Here is a 19,981-nt window from a genome sequence, read left to right on the forward strand (position 1 = left end):
ATAAAATTCTCTTTTGAATGATTTTCTTTTTCCTTACAAGCCCAGGCCCAAAATTACCATAAACCCTAATCCCTAATTCAATTTCGACTCTCTCTATTTCCATTCGGTTCTTCGTAATTTCTTGGCGTCGTCTCCTACAGTTGCTCAAAATCGTAAGTTCAGTCCCTCTTTCTAGCAGCAAAGCGAGACTCTTTCGAGGTTTGGAGCCAACGAAGTGAAGTTTCTATTTTCTGTCTATCGATTGAAGTTCCAGCTTTACATGAATTGTTGCTCTCTTGTTGTTTTTTAGGAAAAACCAGGGAGGAGCAAACGCTAGCAACCTAAAAGAGATGGGGAAGAAGAAATTCATTGATAAGAAGAAAGCCGCCACGTTCCAGCTCATGGCTAGGGACACATCCGATCCGCTTTACTCATCCGGGCCTGACGGGGATCGAGTTTTTGTGCGGGTCGATAACAATCGGAACGCACCTGATTACTTTAATGATGGCGAGCCGAATGATGCTGCGGACGTTGATTCCATCTTCGCCGACGCTCCTGAAGATTGTACCGGTGACGATTTGTACGGCGCTCATGAAGCTCGAACAGCGGGGTTGCCAGATCACGTGAGGAAGGAAATTCTGGAGCTAGGGTTTCCAGACGATGGGTATAATTATTTGCTCCATTTGCGTGAGATTAAGAACACAGGCGGGGGTTCGGTGTATTACGATAATCCCAAGGCCAGTTTTGATCATCTTCCACAGGATGTTAAGGTTTGGTTGATCATGGATTCTGTGTTTTCAAATCAATTTTCGGATGCAGTCTCATAACTTTTACAATTCTAATGATAAATGAATTCTTGAATTTTATCTCATGGCAGGCTTACGACGCTTCGAGGGTTGCAGTGTCTAAGATAAATGATGCTTCTGAGGAGGAAAAATTAATCTATAATTCGGCATCGAAAATGGTTGGCATAAAACTGCAGAAAGTAGTGGATCCTGAAGTAGCTGCGATGCTGGAGGATGACAATGATTCGGCTAAGTTTGGGTCTGATGTTGAGGAGTTGGAAGAGGATTTCGTTGTCAGAGCAAATATCTTCGAAGGCCCCATCCATGAAGACGCTAATGAGAAGACAAGTTTTGCTGCTGCATCAAGTCCTTACCTATTACAACAACCGGAACCTGGTGTTTCTACTGTTCCGAAGATTGGAGCGACCTGCAGAAGCTCAGAAAATGAGAAACCAAGAGAGCGGCGCCCTTTGGATGAGCAGTTTGACATGGTAAAATTTTTTTGAGCTTCTTTTATTTGCGCGAGCATAGTAAATATTGTTAAATGGTGTTTCATTTGTGAAGTATTTACCTGTCATTGACCTAAAGGATTAAACATCAGTCTCTAATAAGTTTTCGATGTGCAGTTAATGCTTAATGAATATGGTGATGAGAGTGAAGATGAATACAATGGATATGATTATGATGATGATGATGATGACTGTCAAGAATCCCTAACTGAAAAGCTCAACAGTGCTTTCAAGAATCATCCTTCCGATCATCTGCTGCATAAACCAGAAGCCGATGATGTGGAATCACCGGAGGTAACTGTAGAAGTGCTTCGCCGCTGCAAGGAATATGCAGAAAAATATGAAGATGAGGATGATAATGTAGAGGAAGTGTTGGATGAAGAAAGTAGCAGTGATGAGTCGGAAAAGTGGGATTGTGAAACTATCGTTACTACTTACTCAACACTGGACAACCATCCTGGAAAAATTTCTGCGCCTGAACCTAGAAGGAAAAAGAAGCTTTCCGAAGCATTATCTGGAGCTTCTTCCGGAGCCAATCCAGTGATAACCCTGAAAGGAAAAGAGAGGCTTCCCGTAGATTTTTTGCCTCGTAACCGAAAACTTGGTGAAGAAAAGATGAAAGAAAAAGATTCTAGTGATAGGGTAACTGATATGCAGAAAAAGAAGCCAAGGGCGCAAGAATCGAAGGAGGAGAAAAAAGCTAGGAAGGTAGACGATTTTTTGGCAACTGGTTTATTTTTGTTATAAGCTGTTTTAATTTCCTACACCTTTTTGGGACTTTTTGTTACTCTTTATAAGTTATTGTGCTCTTTGTTCAGTGCCATTTCATGTTTAAGTTGCTGTTATGATTTGGAACTGTCCCTCTTTTGCAGTCTGCTGTGAAATCTGAACGACGAGAAGCGCGACAAGTTAAAAAGGAAATGAAAGGGCTTTACAAGTCAGAAGCTCACCGGGCTCAGAAAGTTGCAGCTTTTACCGGTCCATCATCTATCCATCTGATGTGAGTTTTTAGCCATAAGTCTCTCCTATATTTTCTCGATGCCTTAATATGTTAGTGGTGTATCCTTGTTATATAATAGTGAAAATCTTGAAGCTTATCTTGAAATTTTGTTGTAGGGAGATGGCTTAAGAGATTATCAATGCAATTATATAAATCTTAGGCTCTAAATAAATGATGAAATCATGAATTTGTTACACGTTTAAAATTTTCTATACGATTGGCTTTCAATTTGTGCCTCCATACACCAAGATTTACATCTAACCATATAATCTTATGTATCGTACACAATGCAGGTAATAAATGCTCCTACGATCGTTCTTGCTGCACACCCAATTTTGCGTTTCATTTACCATCATAAGTTGCTTTGTACGGCACGGCATATTTATATCGAGCCTGAAAATATACGTTATAGCTTAGCCCTGTTCGTTGAATTCAGCATTTGTCAATGGACTGCATTGTTACTGCCAGTTTTGATTCGAGTAAAATTTCATTTCGTATTCATATTTCGCAAAAAAACAATTAGTTGTTGAAGTAGCCATTCGACAGAAACCAAAGCAAGATCAAAGTCTGCTGAATATACGTCTATTATATAACGGCATCTGAAGAACCTAGTACACATTCACTAGGCATGCTCTATTTATTACAAGAACCGAACTAGGAAAAGTTAGTTCGATTAAGGCAGTCGCTTTCTCCCCTTGAAAATGTTGTGACAGCAGGAATCAACGGCATGTGCATGAGGAATCGGTGCAGCAACCACCCCACCATCAGAATACGGCGCAGGATCCCAAATCGGGTAGTCCTCCTCTACCGGCCACGGGAACCCTGTTATAACAGTAGCTGCTGCTGCTGCTAACATCACCACAACGAAGACCATTCTCGCCATTGGAGGTATGCAACTCACTGTGATGTCATTACAGCACGTTTTGGGTGAATTTGTTTGTTTATATGTATGGAATGGATGATGTTAGAAGAATCGAGCTTTAGGGTTTCATACTTTTTGTGTGATGGGATCATCACTCCAGCATGTCTCAAGAAACAGCTATTGTCGCGACGGGACAGCCTTTTGTTTAGATTAAGGAACATTTTCGTGTTTCTTTTGGAAAGTATTCGGATTCGTCGTTGAAGATTCTTGAATAATCCAAATATGCTTTAATTTCGAAAAATTTGTTAGGTCCCGTCTGCTGGATTCGGCCTGTTTGAGCTCGTCTAGGTACGTTGTGGCTTTTGCTCTATCCTCAGAAGTTTCTCAATTTTTTCTTATCGATAATCTTGCACATTTTGATGATAATAATACATAGGCTATATATGGTTTTTGCAATTTTTCTAAGATGAATGAATGATTTAGATGGGAGGAAATAAATTTAAATGAAAAGTGATTGTGAAAAAATATATTAAATGTATTTTTATTAAAAAAAAAAAAGAATAAAAGTGATTATTATTAGCCCCAATTAATGCATAAATAATGGAGTAAAAGATAAAATAAAATTTTGGTTTTATTCACACAATGTGCAGTAACAGCACAATGGCTACTCTTATCAACAAAATTTGGGTAAACAAATGTCAAAGTTCAATTACATATAAATAATAGAGAATGCTCAAAAAAAAAAAAAAAAAAAAAAAAAAAAAAAAATAAATATATAAATATGTAATATTTAAAAAAAAAAAACAAAATTCCGTTGCCGGGACTCGAACCCGGGTCTTTCGGGTGAGAGCCGAATATCCTAACCATCTAGACTACAACGGATTTGTTGTGTATAGGTTAGTTCTATATTTATTTATATTAATTTACTTAAACCTCAATTTTATTTATATCATTTAAAACATGTAACTAGGGGTTGGTTGTTAAGGTCTTTTATCTCAATTTTTTGTTACATATTTTATATGTTAATATAAATTGTAAGTAATGGGTTTTGTAAATTCAAAGAAAATATTTGTTTATTTATTTTAGTTTTATTGTTTGGGTTGTGTTTGGCATGATTGATATTATATTGGTAGTGGGTAAAAAGTACTTATAAAAAACTTTTTTTGTCTTTGCGAGTGTATTAGTGTAAAATGTAGTGACAATTGTTTAATAATAATAAAAAAAAAAGTATAGTTTTATAGTGATATGATTATTAATGAAAACGATACTATTGTTTTAGAACGGATAAAAATGATAAATAAAACTATTATATGATTTGTTTACCCAAGTTTTGTTGATAGAGTTGGCATTTTGCTGTTACTGCATATTGTGTGAATCAAACCAAAATTTTATTTTATTTTATTATTATTTATGCATTTATTTGGGGCACATTTCATTTTTTTTTAATAAAGATGTTGTTTTGAAAAATTATTTCTTATTTCAAATAATAATATAAGCTTTATTTATTTTGATTTTTCCTTCCAATTTTCTCTACAACATATCACATCTTACTTGTTTAAATAGAAAAATCAAATACAAAATAAAAATAAAAATAAAAATATAAAATAAAAGAAAGCCGTATTTATTATTTTTTATAAGATGCAACATGCATGCATAATATTGATAAAATAATCATAAAGTGATGAATGGATGTTGGCAAGACTTGTGCAACTATATACATATATCCATTAAAACACCAAAAATAAAAATAAAAATAAAAATAAATTGATGAGAAAAAGGGTGTATAAAGATGCAACTTGGTGCTCTACATGCAATGGTCCCTCTTTCATTTATATATATATATATATATAATATATAATAATTGTTCAAAAATATAATTTATTAGAAATTAAAAATAAATAAATAAATACACACCCACATAGATTTTGAATGTGTTTATTTAGTATTTTCTCCGTCCACACCTAAAGTAAACATTTATTTTTGGCGCGGTGTTTAAAAAATAATAGTATTTTAATTATAATGAATAGTTAAAAGTAGTGTAATGATATTTTTGTCTTTATTTTTTGGTGTAAAAGTAACGATGTGAGGTAAAATAAGGGGCTATTTGGTTCAAAGATTTTATGGGATTCCATGGGATTTAAATTTTAAAATCCTATGAAATTCATGTTTGGTTAAGAAAAAGAAGGTGGAATATAAAATGATAGGATTTGAAAAAGAGGTCTAAAATCCTAATTTTTTTGTAATGGATACCTATTACTTTTAAATCCCATTCTTAAAATTTTAATTTTTACATTTATATCCTCTAATAAAAAAACTAATAGTATTATATTTATATAAATAATTAAATAATTTTAACATTAATTATTATTTGAATTATATACTTAATTAAATTTATATTATTTTTTATTGTACAATATTTTTTAAATAAATTAATAAATTCATTGTTTAAATTATTATTTATTATAAATTTTATTTGAATTATAAAATTATAGGGATGGTCATAAATCGGGTTCAGTGGGAACTGATATCCATCCCAAATATATATTGTTAAATCCGAGATTTAAATTGTATCCGATTATACTAGATCCGACCGAGACTATACCCGGTAAGACTTGATGGATCCGATAAATCCATTTTTTTTACAATTTTTAAATTTTAATTTAAAATTACACATGTACCGGATCCAATGTATATTAAAATTTATGTATTTTATTAGAAAAATATTATAATAAAAATAATGAATACGTTGAACTCAAAAAATATTTTTAATATAATTATATTATTCGAAATTATTTTTTGATATGTATGGTTGATATATTATTATATTATCCTGATTATGATCCGGATCCAGACCTAATACTCAAATAATTGGACTCAACTTCAAATAAATAGGTCGGGCTCGGTCGGGTCTCGAGTTTACGCGAATCTATTGTCATCTTATAAAATTATTGATATCTTTTTAATTTATATTAATAATGAATTAGAGGTTTAATTTGTCAAAATAAATAAAATTCATAAGAGGACAATTATGTCATTTAGAATATAAAAAATCCAAATCCACGAAATATAAATCCCACCACATTTTACCAACCAAACACAATATGAGATTTCAAATCCTAAATATAATAAATCACATCACATATAAATCCTACTGTGTGAAATCCCAATCCCACAAAAAAAAAAGTTCATGAACCAAACAGCCCTTAAGGGTATTTGTGAAAAAAAAAAAATAAAATTGAGGTATTTAATGAAATGTTTACTTTGTAATTAGACATCCAAAATATAAATATGTATACTTTCTAGCTGAAAGAATGAAGTATATATTTATAATTTTAGGTGATTTTGTGGTGAGGTACGGAAAATTGTAGAAATATTACAAACAATGTTCTGTGTGTTTCTATTAATTTTTATCATTATGTATATATTGTACATTAGTATATTATATGTTTTTTGGATAATATTTTTAAAAATTATGTAAAAATAAAATTACTGTACATTAGATTTTAATTTTTTTTTAGCTGAACAAAGGAAATATATATTTATTATGCACAATTGTTAATAAAAATACACTATTTTTTTAATAAATAATCATATTAAAATACTATTTAAATATAAATTAAAATTTCGTGTCAAACTAATTTTAAATTACAACTAAGTAAATTATATGTCCTATCTGTTACCATATTTAGATTGTGTCATCTTATTTTGGTCAGGATGATATCAAAATCAGTCACTATCATATATGTGTATGCCAGCAATTTTGTCATGTATAAATATATATATATATATATGTTTATGTGTGTCAATATTTTGTAATTTTTGTTATTTATAACATAAACAACTATAATAAAAAATGTTATTTTTTTTTATTTTTTTTTTCTAATTCACCTTAATAAATGTAAATCTTTTATGACAAAAAAATAATAATAATAATACATTTTTTGCGTCCACGTCATTTTGCTTAGATACTGAAATTATGAAATAACATTACTTCAATATAAAAATAGAATGGGTAAAAAGTTAAATGAGAATATTAGTGAAAATTTAATAAAAATTGGTAAAATATAGTGAAAAAAAAGGTGATAAATTAATTATTATTTATTTTATAGTTTTGTTTAATTTACTTGTATCTATGTTTATATATTTAGTATAATTTATGTAAAAAATATATTACTAGATACTTACTTTTTATTATCTTCTAAATAATTTATTATCATTTTTTTTTTATCTTGTAATTTGTTATATTCATATTCATATTTATATATTTTTTTGGATGCTAATGTTGGTTGACAACTTCAATTCAATTCCCTTTGTCTCTTTTGTTATTATTATTATCATTATTATTATTATTATTATTATTATTATTATTATTATTATTTCCAATTTTGTTATAAAAATAATTTAATTTTTCATAAAATGTTATATCTGAAATACTTAAATGTAAAAAAATATGAAGATGGAGAAGAATAGAAAACAAAAAAAACAAGCAAAGAAAAATAAAATGAATAAATGATGGATACAAATAACAAAAGAGTATTTGTATTAATAAATTTGATTTTTTTTTAATAAAAAAAGAAAAACAATAGTATATTTTTATGGAAAACGGTAAGTATTACATAATAAATAAACCGGAGAGAATCTAAAAAAGAAATAACCAATAACTTTTAACAATACCAAATCTACTCTAAACACATATAAATTTAAAATCAAACAATTTGAAGAACGTACTTATGGTTTGTGTAGTGTCATTTAGCTTATCAGACTTAGTTCGACAACTATAATTATTCATAATAATTTTTTAGGTAATTAAGAAGTGTATTAGTAAAAATAATTATTATTTAGTAAAAATAATTATAGATTAAGATTAAGATAACTAAATAGTTTAATTAAAATTTAAAAAATTATAAAATTTAAAATTTAAAATGTGATTAAAATGACTAATTATATTTCCAAAAATAGAAAGGACAAGTTATGTGGGACGGACGAAAATAGAAAATAGGAACATATTATGTGCGACGAAGGGAGTAAATCAATGATGGACTACATTGATTTATAATAGCCTTAAAATTTAACCCATTTATCCAATTATTTACCGACCGTTCGGAAGCTGTTTCCGTCACTGTCTATATCTATATATAAGTATATATATATATATATATATATATAGACACACATGGAGATCCAGTTGGGGGTGATATGATGATGGATGGCAATAAATTTTTGGCCCCATATTTATATATAAATTCCTTTTGCAGCTCGACAAGGGCTGTCTGTATCCACCCTCCAATTTTGATTAATTATTCTTTGTCTTTGCTTCTGTACCTATCTATCTATATATTTTTTATTTTTTATTTTTGTTGCAATAATAACAATTTTTAATATTAGAGGGTTGGGCGCAATTAAATTTATGTTCTTAAGGCTCTAAATCGACTCTTTTCCAAGTGTTATGCATCTTAGAATCAAGCTATGCGGTTAAGGTTAGCAATTTATTTATTTTTTTATTTTGGTCCGTCTGATAACAAAATTTATTTTTTTTTTTAAGTAAATGTACTATATATCTAATATTACAAATATTAATCAAATTTACAATATATTCCCTCCGTCCCTAACAAATTATCCATTTTTTTTATTTTAATCCGTCCTATAGCAAAGTATCTATTTTTTTTTTTTTTAGTAATGATACTATCTACCTAACATTACAAATACCTTTACAATTTACAATATATTACACAAATGTCATTATCTTTATATCACACAATACTAATAAGGTTATTTTAGTAATTTCTACTTTATTCCTACTACATCTCAATGCACAACGTACAATACTAATAAGATTAGTTTAGGTTTTTTTACTTTTTATTTATTTTATATTTCAGTATAATACTAATATTTCTAAAACTCCGTATAAAAAATAAATGGATAAATAGATATGGACGGATAGAGTATAAAAAAAAATGCTGCCTTTTGTTTTATTTATATCCAAAATATCCTAAATAACGAGCAAATATGTATACCCATTGAGAGAAATATTCGTTCTGTTTATAAAGGTATTTTTAGAATTTTAGAAAAAAAAAATCTAAATAAATATTTAATATAACAGAAACGAGTAATTGATATATATATTTAAAAAAAAAAAAAAACTAATATTATATTAATAAATTAAGACTTTTAAAAGTATGCATATAAATACACCCTTAATTATCTAATGGCAATGAATGAATTAATTAGTAGCATAGAGTGATTGCTGTATGGATTAGGGCTGCCAACAGCCAACCCCAGTTTCGATTTTGGCCCATAATATTTTGAATTCCCGTTAACGGTATTTCGTTGACTTCATTCTGATTGGCTGCCAAGAACAAGAACAAGAACTCAACACCCCCCCCACCCCCACCCACCAAGATAAGGAATGGGATGATATGGGATTTGGTTAAATTAATTAGGGTTAGGCATTGATGAGGAAGAAGGTTCAGGAAAGGGCAATAAACACAAGTGGAATATTAATGTGGGGGTGGGGTGGGGGGTGGGCGTGGGGTAGTCAGTACTGGACATAAACAATAACATAAGCAGACAACATTTGCCACTGTGTACTCCTTATCTAATCATAAAGATCCTCAGACCTTTCTGGAATCGGACAACATTTCATCTATACGTACAAATATTATACTCTTTCCGTCGATTGAAAAGGTTGATATTTATTTTTATTAATTTTTAAATATTAATTATTATTATTAAAATATAATATAAATCAAGAAAAGAAGACAAAATACATCTATTAATGTCTTATAATACAAATAAATGATATTTGTATTAAAAAACTATAAAAATATAAGTAATAAAGTATAAATATGACATTTATATAATATATTGTAAAAAGAATATTTGTAACGTTAATTAAATAGTACTACCTCTGTCATTCAAATCTATGCTCATTTTTTTTTTTTGGTTGTCATTGAAAAATATTTTCGTTTCTTTTTTAAGTAAAAAATTATTATACTTTTGTACTTTTTATTACTATAAAAGAAAAAAATAACTATTATTACTCACTTTTATTAAAACTCGTACACGGTGACGGAGAGAGTATAATATATATAAATATACAAGTGTGTGTCCCATTAATCTTTTGAGATCGAGGAACAAAAATATGAAAAAGGGAATGAACCCATTTCTTGTAGCCCTTTTCCAGCTGTCACTTCCACTGTTTCAATTCAATAGTAAGATTTATATATATATATATATATATTTTAACTCTATTTTAATTTAAAAAAAATTGATTCACAAAAAAATACAATTAATTAATTAGATTCCATTCAAAGAAATATTTAAACCAGGTATCAAGATTACATAATCAATAATAAATCAAAAAAACCCTAAATTAGGAAGAGGGGAATTGAATTATTTGTGAATTTCGATCGATTTTTTTCAATGAATGTTCGTATTTCTCGACCTCTTCTTGTTAGCTGCAGCCATGGAAGATAATTGAGACATCTGTGGAACAACGAAGGAACTGTCTTCACCAAATCCAAATCCAAATTCATCAAATCCCAAATTGGACATGATCATCGATGAACTCCGATTCAATTCTGTCTGAAATTGAGGGACACAAACCCTCTTCTTCTGCAACTCATCGTCGTCTCCACCACCACCACTCTGATCGATTTAAAAAATAAATTAACAGAATAATAATAAGAAGAAGAATTTAAATTAATTAATGGAGAATTAAGCAATAATAATGCAAACCTTACAGAAGCCATTGTAAGAGAAAGAAGAATCCAGAAGCTCCTCCACATGCCAGCCTGGCAGCATTTCGATCAAGTACTCCGATATGCTACTCGCCGCGGCGGCGGCGCCGTTGATTTGGTGGCTGGATTCCATTGAAATAGCTTCGATTGAGGGTTTCATTGGCGGCGGCGGAGGCGGTGGCGATGGCTCCGCCGCCGCCGTAATCGCCGGCGACGACGAGTAAAGAGATGAATTTGCAGACAACTTCATCCCCGTCAGAAGAAATCTCGTATGGTTCTGCGTGTGCTTATTCGCTCTATGGATCGACAAATCACAGTCCCGACATAGAATCGCACGATCCTGTCTGCAAAACATAAACGCTTTCCTCTCCTGTAAGAACCAAAAATCAAAATCGATTAAATTAAATCACTGTTCATAAAAAATTTAAATTTTTTTTTTTTTCAAATTGAATGGATTGAGACCTGACAGATATCGCAGAGAGGGGCGTGTTTGGGGGAGGGGTGGTGGAGGGAGAACCGCTGGTGTTTTCCGGCGAGCTTATTAGCGTGGTGGACGCGGTGATCGCAGGCGGCGCAGAGCGCCGCCTCGTCGGCGACGCAGAACAGCGAAGCTTCGTTCTTGTCGCAGACATCGCAGAGGATTTTCATTTTCTAATTTGGGAATTTCTTGATTTTTTTTTTTTTGGGCGGATTTTGGAATTTGATTGAAAAATTTGAAGGGAAGGGGAAGAAAAAGCTATGGAGGTTTCATTAATTTATTGATCCATCTTCCATTATTGGACATTAATTATTGTGATCTATTGTTATGGATCTCGCTTATATTTTTCCATTACGCGCTGGAGCTTAACTCCCACTCGATCTGGACCGTCCGTTTGTCGACCTTATGAAATCAACGGTGATAATGCGTTTGGCGTCGGAGTCCCGGGACTTTTTGGGAGGGGGTATGTCAGAAGTTTGAACCATGGGACAGTAGTTGGTGAAACAAAAAGGGAAATGGATGAGGATTTGCAAAATTTAATATTAATATTTTTTAGAAAAATCGGAATATAGATATTTAATAAAATATTTATATATGTTGTCATTTTGATTTTGATTTGTTTGAAGTCAATTTTATTTTATTTTTTAGTAATTATGTTTTCTATATAATTTTAATAAATTTTTACATTTATATATTATTATAAAAATATCATTATAATTATTTAGTTAATTTATCATTTTTTAAGAATAAATTTAATTATTACTAATTTTTTATACTATCTACATATAAAATACTAATATTAAAAAAAATTACTTAAAAAAATAAACGAACATATACAAACGGATGAAATCATTTAAATATGAATTTTCATATACTCCTTTTTTTATTTTATTATAAATATGTTATCACATTACGAGATAACTATTTATTTTATTATATTATTATACAAATGATATTATATTTTATATCTAAATTAAAAGTATATTTTTTTATATAAATAAGAAAAAAAAAATGGCATTTTAACATTATTTTGTATTTATTATTATTAAATATCAATATCCTTTAAGCTTTATATCAAAAAAAAAATAAAAATAAATAAATAAATTGGAAACACAGAAACTATAATTTATGTGGAATAAAATCTTGGCTACTGTTTATGTGTAAGGTTTCATGTTCATGCCAATCTTATATTATTATAATTATTTTTATTTTTTAATATTCTTGATTATAATATATATTTAATCTTATCATCAACCAATAAATATTTTAAATAATTTGAAGAGTGATATTTATTTAATTTTCTTATTTTAGTATTATTTTTTCATTTTAGTTTGTCCCATAACAAAAAAAATTTTTTATTATTATTTTTTTTAAGTAAATGTACTATCTACCTAATATTACAAATATCTTTACAACTTTTAATATATTACACAAATACTAATAAGGTCATTTTAGTCATTTCAATTTTTTCTACTATATCCCAATATAATACTAATATTTTTAAAACCCCGTGCAATAAAACAAATGAATACATAGTTGTGGGACGGAGGGAGTATATAATTTTTTGTATACTTTAAAATAAAAATTATGCAATTATCATTTAAGGTTTCATAATGAAGAAAGGGCATAAAATATGGTAAGTATAATTATATAACTAATATAAGCAAATTTTTTATCACTTAATTATTTAGTTTATTTCCAACTATTATAGTTATTATTAAAATTGCTACCAATAATTTAATCATACTTTAAATGGCAAAACAATTAGTTTACTCAAGTGTACGCCTGGGGAGTGGGTCCCAGGCCTTCGAGTCCTTCTCACAGTGATTTCGCTGGTTTGTGTTAAGGGGACTGGAAGTCCCAGGATCGACTGAAAATCGGTCATTACATCACAGATGACATATTATTTTGCTAAACGACAAAACTATGTTAAAATATTGGATTAAATAAAGTTTAGATCTGACCAATATTGATATTTGTTAAAATATATATATATATATATACATATTTCCACATGTATTGGAAAAAGGGTATATATATTATTTTCCTTGTTAAAATAAAAAAATAATAATAAATTAAAAAATTAAAAAGTTGTGTAGCCCAAATACTTGTACATGTGTATTATGACCAACACCATAACTATGTTAAATATGTTCTTTATATTTTAAAAATTATATTCCCCTATATCATTTTATATAAAATATAATTTAAATAAATAAGTATATATTTATACATAATTTATATGAATTAAGTTATAGAAGACAGAAAATTTTAAATTTTTATAAACGTATTTGTTTTTATGTAGATGGTAAAACAAAATTACATGCATTCTCATCTTTAAAAGAAAATTGAGAAAAATAGTTAGAAAAAATAAAATAAAATTTTAGTATTAATAATATAAGCCAATATGCATTAGATGGAATTTTATGGAGGAAAAGTTAAAATTTTCACATCAAAGTTTAAATATTACATTAACATATACTTGTTTCACATCAAACAATTATATAGAATTAAATTTTTTATTATTTAAAATTTAAATTCGCAAACAAATGGTAGATTTTGGAGTTAGATTTGAGGTTGAAAATAATAAAATGTTGAATTGAAAATATTGGATTTGTTTGCTTAATATTATTGGGTGATATAACTCTTATAAATATAATTAAAATAAATAAATAAATATATATATATACAATATACACATATATTAACATAATTTATATAATATATATTTTATAAAATGATAGAATAAACTCTATATATATATATTGGAACTTGTACCAGATAAAACTTATTTCCTCCATGCGTCTTTAAAGGTCATATTTACGTCATTGTATTAACATTAAAAACGTCACTGTAATAGCATTATAAGATATTTATAATTTTCTTTTAATTTGTACTATATTTTTATATAATAATTAAAATAAAAAAAAATTAACACGCAAAAGATATAGTATAATTTTTTTAATGTAAAATTAATTTATGTGACAGTTGTACAAGTGAGTCGAATGGCCAATCTTATCTATCTATTGTGTTGTGCGAAGTCAAAAAAGTGTAAATATGAAATTCTCTCTACCTTATTCTCTTCGATATTCATTTAATTTCATTACATACATAATAATATGCTTCTTAAGATTCTCCCAAATATTAGAATGTATATATTCCCATGCATTCATTGAATCCGAACTCATTATTTAAAGTGTGTTTGTTACACTTTTTTATTATTGTCAATAAAAAAATAAATAAAATATCAAATATATATAATGAGAAAAACTAAATAATAAAATTCAAACCAAAACACTAATCAAACAAACAAGTCCATGTAATGAGAAATTTTGGAATGCCTTATGTTTTTAAATTTGTAATTTTTGTAATTGAAAATTATAAAATATCTTGAAAAAATATAATATGTATATATATATATTCAATAATAGATTTTGTAAGAAATAATAAATGCAAACATGCAAAGAGCAAAACAGTGTCATCTTCACCGAGCCTTCCGGTTAAAAACTAGAGAAGAAAACCGGCCGGGCGACGCCGGTCGGACGAGCATAATCCAACGGCGGCGGCAAATGTCGAAGAAAACTCTAATCCTAAATTTTGTATCCGGAAAACGGCAAACTTGTACATCGAAATAAAACACATACCGATCATCGACAAAAGGAACCGCCGAGGTTAAAAAACACCACCTTCGGCGAGTTCTCTTCCTGCTCAGCTCGGCTCGGCTCAGCTCATCGGCAGATTCGGTTTCATATCTGGTAGCTCTCCGCCATCCCCTTCCGGTGCGACATTGTTCTTGTATTGCTTAACGAGCGCCCAGTTCGTCTCGAACACGTACGCCAAATTCCTTATCTGAAGATCGACTCGTTGGTCGCTTGATTGAAACGCTAAAAAAATAATCGAGCAAAAACGTAATGGAATGTTACCTGAACAAGACAGCTGGAAGTAAGGCCGGCGCTCTCTCCCGTATGCACTTCGTTCCCGTTCACAAAAATTGAGCATCTCCCGAGATTCTTCAGCTCAAACTCTCCTCGAGCGTCCATCTTCACGATCGCCTGAACCGATTTTGATACAAAGATGATAAATTTTCGACAGAAAAAGTAATCCCGCAATTATAGGAGGCTTTGGATAGCAAATAACCTGTTTTCGAGAAATTTTTCCGCCGTTTTTCTCTCTTCCAAGGTCGATGTCGACAGCGGTGTCTTCAGTCGCCCTGCCAAGTAAAACCTGAAAGCGAAATTGATTGTAATTTTAATCGGTCCGTAACGTATCAAATTATATTCGATCGACAGCTGCTAGACGAGAAATGCTTTAATTTGACAACAATTTTAACACCTCCGATCGCAACAACATACCTTCGTTTTCTTTATAAAGTATTTCGAGTAACGGCCGTACAGAACGGCGAAAGCACCCTGTGAAGTAATGGCTCGTTGCGTGCAAGCATTAGCAGATTGCTCCAGCCTTACGATAGTTCGCTTCGTTTGCTCGTGCTGATACCGCTTCACTGCAATTTTTTTATATTCGTAGCAGGGCAAAAGAATCGTTAATCGGAACGAATAATATCGAGCATATATGGAAAATGAAAACTACCATCCGGGTTGGAGCTTAAAGCATATTCGCCGGGGGGTTGCAAGTCCATATCCAGAATCTGCAAAAGCGACGAGCCGGACACTCAAAATTAAGGATTAAAAAGACGTCGATTTTTTTTTTTTTTTCTTACCATTGCTTCAACATCGGAGAAATCAGGAACATCAAAATCGTAGTCGGACCATTGCTCGTCCGGATCCGACATCAGCAGCTTATCGATTGCATTTTCGACTGCTGCATCATGCAAAGTCGAGTCCATATTTGTCGTCCGCTCATCGTTTAGAATTTCCGGCTTGATATTCATCACATTTCTGCTACTGCTAGGCCCATTTTGAAGGACTGGGCGAGCATCGGGGCAAACAGGTTTGTACTTGTCGAAGCAAGAATTGCCACCAAATTTATAATCAACGCTTTTTCCTCGTCCCATGTCCCGTAAAGCTCCGTCGATTGCATTGTTTGCGGCTGCATTTGCTGAGCTGATATGATCATGGTTTCTCGAATTTCTAACGGCAGCATGATGGACATTACTCTTAGGCAACTCGAACTTAACACCTTGACTTCCCGTCGAACCTTTCAAGCCGATATCCGATGGTTGCGAAGGTTCCGGCACCCGGATGGATCTACTCGACGCAATTTGGTTGTTTACCAACCCATGAGATCTAACATTTTCCTTCCGACTGCTCACAATATCCGGCGAAAAAGATGTGAAATACCTCGAATCGTGCAATCTCCATGGCATACCCGAGGGACTCGTCGGAGAGGGGCGTCGGAACGGTAGAAAAACATCATCGTTACTCGGTATCTCGGGATCTTCGGTATTTAACACGCAACAGATAACTCCGTTGCGATATTCAGGTCCAAGCTTTTTCTGATTCGATGCAGAAGACGCCACCAGAGCATCGGGAGCTTGAACTTCAGGTTCGTAGCCATATTGCACCTCTTCAACATCTGGTGCGGCGGAATGTACACCGCTCGATGGAAAATGTTGTTCTTCCGCCGCACCTTCGACGGGCGGGTCTAAATTGGCGTCGGGCAACTCGACCCTGTTCGGGGAATTCAATAAAAGCAAGCCCAGGCTATCCAGATAATTCTTGTCGATGGATTCCTTCAGCTCGTCCTCATTAGAAAGGGCGAACAACGTATCAGACAGATCGTTAAAATAATCTTCAGTGCTGATGGTGTCGGAGGGGAGTGGAGCTTTCATGCTGGAGCTCGTACAAGGATCGTCAGCATTCGCGACACCACATGGCGGCAATAGAAACGTGTCTCCAGCCAGACAAACATTCTCATTTTGAAAGGGTAGATCCGTAACAGGAATATCCGGGGAAGTATTCCAACCCGGCATTTGAGGCAGAGGCGACGAACATCCGAAGCTATCGAACGAATGGTCTCCGAATTCCAAACATGCATTCTCTCTATTATCTACACCCTCTGAATCAAAGATATTAGAAAGCGGCAAATGTTTCAACTGATCGAATCCGGGAACCTGACTTTGATCATGTAAAGGCGAGAGATTTTCTTCGAAGGGAAAGGCTAGGCTTTCAGACGCATTTCTCCCAAATTCAGAAAAAGAATGATGCCCGAGGTCGAAGTCCGGGTTCTGAATGCCCAAATCAATAGAAATTGGATTGCCGATTCCGCAATCCGCCGATTGAAGTTTGTTAATGTCTCCAAGAATCGAATGACTCGGCCCGGAAAGAGGATTTAGGTGCATCACGTCAAATGGTTCATTACGGATTCTTTTACGCCTGGCGTAGTAAATTTTCCGGATGCTTTCGCTCTTTCTTTTCCTGGAATAACCCGTTGTCTCATTCAAGCTTTCCGACTTGTTTCTTGATGGATTAAAGATTGTAGCAATCTCAATCTCGGCCATGGGAAGTGACGCCTCCTTCGAAATGATATCATTGTAGAGAAGAGAATGCCAACGATCTGTTAGTTCCTGCATCGTGTAACGCTGAGAAAATGGCACCGCGCCTTTTTCCAGAGCTTCCAAAGAAGCGCCATCCTACATGAAATCACCACATATAATTTGAGTTCGTAAAACATGAAATCGAGCATTGATATCAAAGGTGAAAATAAGCATTGAATAGTAAACTATATCAATTAAAAAACGAGCCCAAATTCGTAAGGCGAAAAATAAACAAATCTTCAGGCAACCCTATAATTTCAAAGAATTTAATTAACATAAGCGCCATCCTACACGAAAACATGAAATCACCACATATAATTTGAGTTCGTAAAACATGAAATCAAGAATCGTTAACAAAGGTGAAAATAAGCATTGAATAGAAAACCAAATCATTTAAAAACGAGCCCAAATTCGTAAGTGGGGAAACAAACAAAATCTTTAGGCAACCCTACAATTTCGAAGAATTTAATTAACATACGATGAAGCATACCGTTCGGATTGTTTATCACAGGGGCGAAATCTTTACTTAGAAAACATCTTCACTAAAGTAAAAGGGATTATAATTTATATCATAAAATTGTTTATTTTCTTCGTAGAATTAAGCATTGAACGCGAACAAATTCACAAGAACATGACGATTATTCAAGCAACATGAACTGCAAAATCAAATGAATCCATCTTTGTTAAGAAATGTACAAACTGCTTACAACATTCATCACATCAATTCTTAATGTTCATATTTATTATGAAAGGATCATTAATAGCATCAAGACGAATTCCGAAAATCAGTAACCCAACAGCAAGCTACCATTTCAACTTCATCCCAGCTAAGATCATCAAACTTTCATTCTAATTAGGAAGATGGAACAAAGTCCTAAATCAATCTACATTAGCACCAGTCATCCAATTTCACATATCTTCTCGATCAAAAATCTAAACTATACCATTTCCTGCATCACCATTAGAGAGAATTCCACCACTTCAAACTGAAAATGCATCAAAATATACAAAGACTCTGTGCCAATCACAATAAAAAAACACTATTGTCGTCGAACATTGTTCCTTAATTCATTAGCCATTACAAACAAGTTTAAGCACATATCCTTCCAATTTCCTTCCAACATTATAAGAACATCTCCACAGAACAAATTCCATTCCATCAAAGCCATATTTCAAGACGAAATTCACAACAATTGATTCTCCAAAAACCACACTAATTCAACAAATTCGAACGCTCAACAGATGCAAAACACCAGAATTCGACAAACATAAAATGAATAAACAAAAAATTATCGCAATGCCAGAGCGAAATTTCAGATGAATAAAAAAAGGGAACCCGATTTACCCTGCATACAAAAATCAGGCGAAATCCAGAGAAAAAAGAAAAAAAAAAGAAAAAAGGGTTTCCCATTGTTAAACCCTGGAAACGGCAACAGCCGCCGCCATTGCTAGGTTCGATTGAACAAGCAAACTTTCGCCAATCGCAAAACGAGCGAAATCAGGACAACTAAGACGTATACAACAAAGGTAGCGGGAGAATCGTTCGCATACCTCGATGGAGTTTTTTAGCAGAAGGTCGTCCTTAGGCGTCCAGTGAGTCGGCGGCGCCATAGCTCCCATCTTTACCCGTTCTCTTCAACGCGCCGCTTTCCGCTTCTTCTGCCTTCGAATTCTCTCAGATTTTTATTTTTTTTTTTAATTTTGTTTATTAGTATTTAAAAAGATTTCCAACCTCCATTTGAGGGGTCATCTGAGGGGCCGACGCCGAACGCCAAAACCCCACTCCCAATTTAACGAAAAAGATTGTTGCTTTGGAGGAGGGCCGTACGGCGGACTTAGGTTGTTTTGGGAGCACCCGGAACTCCGACGCCAGAACGTACTTGCGCTGTTGATGTTTGGGGCCCAGTGAGTCGGTGCGGGAGAAACTTTACTGGTGTAGAAGTCCCGGATCTCTGTCAAATTTTAACCAAGATTTTTTCATATTAAGGGTGTGTTGGTTCAAGAGTTTGGATTTTGGATTTAGATTTGAATAATAAAAATTTTGAACATAAATAATGTATAATATAATATAAATAGGTATTGATATAATATTTTGAATATAAAATTGATTTTTAAGTATAATATACAAATTAAAAA

General features: G+C 31.9%; 3 protein-coding genes and 1 non-coding gene across 6 annotated transcripts; 1 reads left to right on the top strand and 3 right to left on the bottom strand.

Moving 5' to 3' along the window:
• The first annotated feature begins 50 nt into the window (after window positions 1–50).
• Window positions 51–3,584, top strand: LOC127257011 (uncharacterized). 3 transcript variants are annotated; one of them, XM_051283267.1, is made up of 6 exons: window positions 51–152; window positions 290–749; window positions 857–1,255; window positions 1,391–1,981; window positions 2,146–2,273; window positions 2,990–3,584. In XM_051283267.1, exons 2-6 carry the CDS (start codon window positions 330–332, stop codon window positions 3,102–3,104), a joined length of 1,653 nt encoding a protein of 550 aa, XP_051139224.1. In that variant the 5' UTR covers window positions 51–152; window positions 290–329; the 3' UTR covers window positions 3,105–3,584. The 3 variants fall into 3 exon arrangements, with proteins under 3 accessions (XP_051139224.1, XP_051139223.1, XP_051139225.1); XM_051283266.1 differs by having other exon boundaries at window positions 54–198; window positions 2,990–3,582; XM_051283268.1 differs by lacking the exon at window positions 2,990–3,584 and adding an exon at window positions 2,567–2,979 and having other exon boundaries at window positions 56–198.
• A 360-nt stretch (window positions 3,585–3,944) lies between these two features.
• TRNAE-CUC (transfer RNA glutamic acid (anticodon CUC)) lies at window positions 3,945–4,017 on the bottom strand. Its single transcript has one exon. It is a non-coding gene; the product is annotated as a tRNA-Glu (tRNA).
• A 6,389-nt stretch (window positions 4,018–10,406) lies between these two features.
• On the bottom strand, window positions 10,407–11,640 carry LOC127257299 (B-box zinc finger protein 21-like). The gene is made up of 3 exons (XM_051283676.1): window positions 11,337–11,640; window positions 10,873–11,244; window positions 10,407–10,782 (listed from the first exon to the last, which is right to left on the bottom strand). Exons 1-3 carry the CDS (start codon window positions 11,520–11,522, stop codon window positions 10,555–10,557), a joined length of 786 nt encoding a protein of 261 aa, XP_051139633.1. The 5' UTR covers window positions 11,523–11,640; the 3' UTR covers window positions 10,407–10,554.
• Window positions 11,641–14,771: 3,131 nt separating this feature from the next.
• On the bottom strand, window positions 14,772–19,617 carry LOC127257533 (uncharacterized). The gene is made up of 7 exons (XM_051283993.1): window positions 19,397–19,617; window positions 16,070–17,941; window positions 15,940–15,997; window positions 15,705–15,853; window positions 15,490–15,576; window positions 15,276–15,404; window positions 14,772–15,201 (listed from the first exon to the last, which is right to left on the bottom strand). Exons 1-7 carry the CDS (start codon window positions 19,463–19,465, stop codon window positions 15,076–15,078), a joined length of 2,490 nt encoding a protein of 829 aa, XP_051139950.1. The 5' UTR covers window positions 19,466–19,617; the 3' UTR covers window positions 14,772–15,075.
• Between the last annotated feature and the right edge of the window lie 364 nt (window positions 19,618–19,981).

This window comes from Andrographis paniculata, unplaced genomic scaffold (assembly GCF_009805555.1).
Source record: "Andrographis paniculata isolate CXL003 unplaced genomic scaffold, ASM980555v1 Contig57END, whole genome shotgun sequence".
NCBI classification, from domain to species: Eukaryota; Viridiplantae; Streptophyta; class Magnoliopsida; order Lamiales; family Acanthaceae; genus Andrographis; species Andrographis paniculata.

Coding starts and splice junctions, on each gene's coding strand:
- LOC127257011 (XM_051283267.1), top strand. CDS start 330: ATGGGGAAGAAGAAATTCATTGATAAGAAGAAAGCCGCCACGTTCCAG. Junction 750..856: donor ATCTTCCACAGGATGTTAAG/GTTTGGTTGATC, acceptor ATCTCATGGCAG/GCTTACGACGCTTCGAGGGT. Junction 1,982..2,145: donor AGGAGAAAAAAGCTAGGAAG/GTAGACGATTTT, acceptor CCTCTTTTGCAG/TCTGCTGTGAAATCTGAACG.
- LOC127257299 (XM_051283676.1), bottom strand. CDS start 11,522: ATGAAAATCCTCTGCGATGTCTGCGACAAGAACGAAGCTTCGCTGTTC. Junction 11,245..11,336: donor CTCTCTGCGATATCTGTCAG/GTCTCAATCCAT, acceptor TGGTTCTTACAG/GAGAGGAAAGCGTTTATGTT. Junction 10,783..10,872: donor CTTACAATGGCTTCTGTAAG/GTTTGCATTATT, acceptor TAAATCGATCAG/AGTGGTGGTGGTGGAGACGA.
- LOC127257533 (XM_051283993.1), bottom strand. CDS start 19,465: ATGGGAGCTATGGCGCCGCCGACTCACTGGACGCCTAAGGACGACCTT. Junction 15,405..15,489: donor GAAAAATTTCTCGAAAACAG/GTTATTTGCTAT, acceptor AAATCGGTTCAG/GCGATCGTGAAGATGGACGC. Junction 15,202..15,275: donor CTTCCAGCTGTCTTGTTCAG/GTAACATTCCAT, acceptor GTCGATCTTCAG/ATAAGGAATTTGGCGTACGT.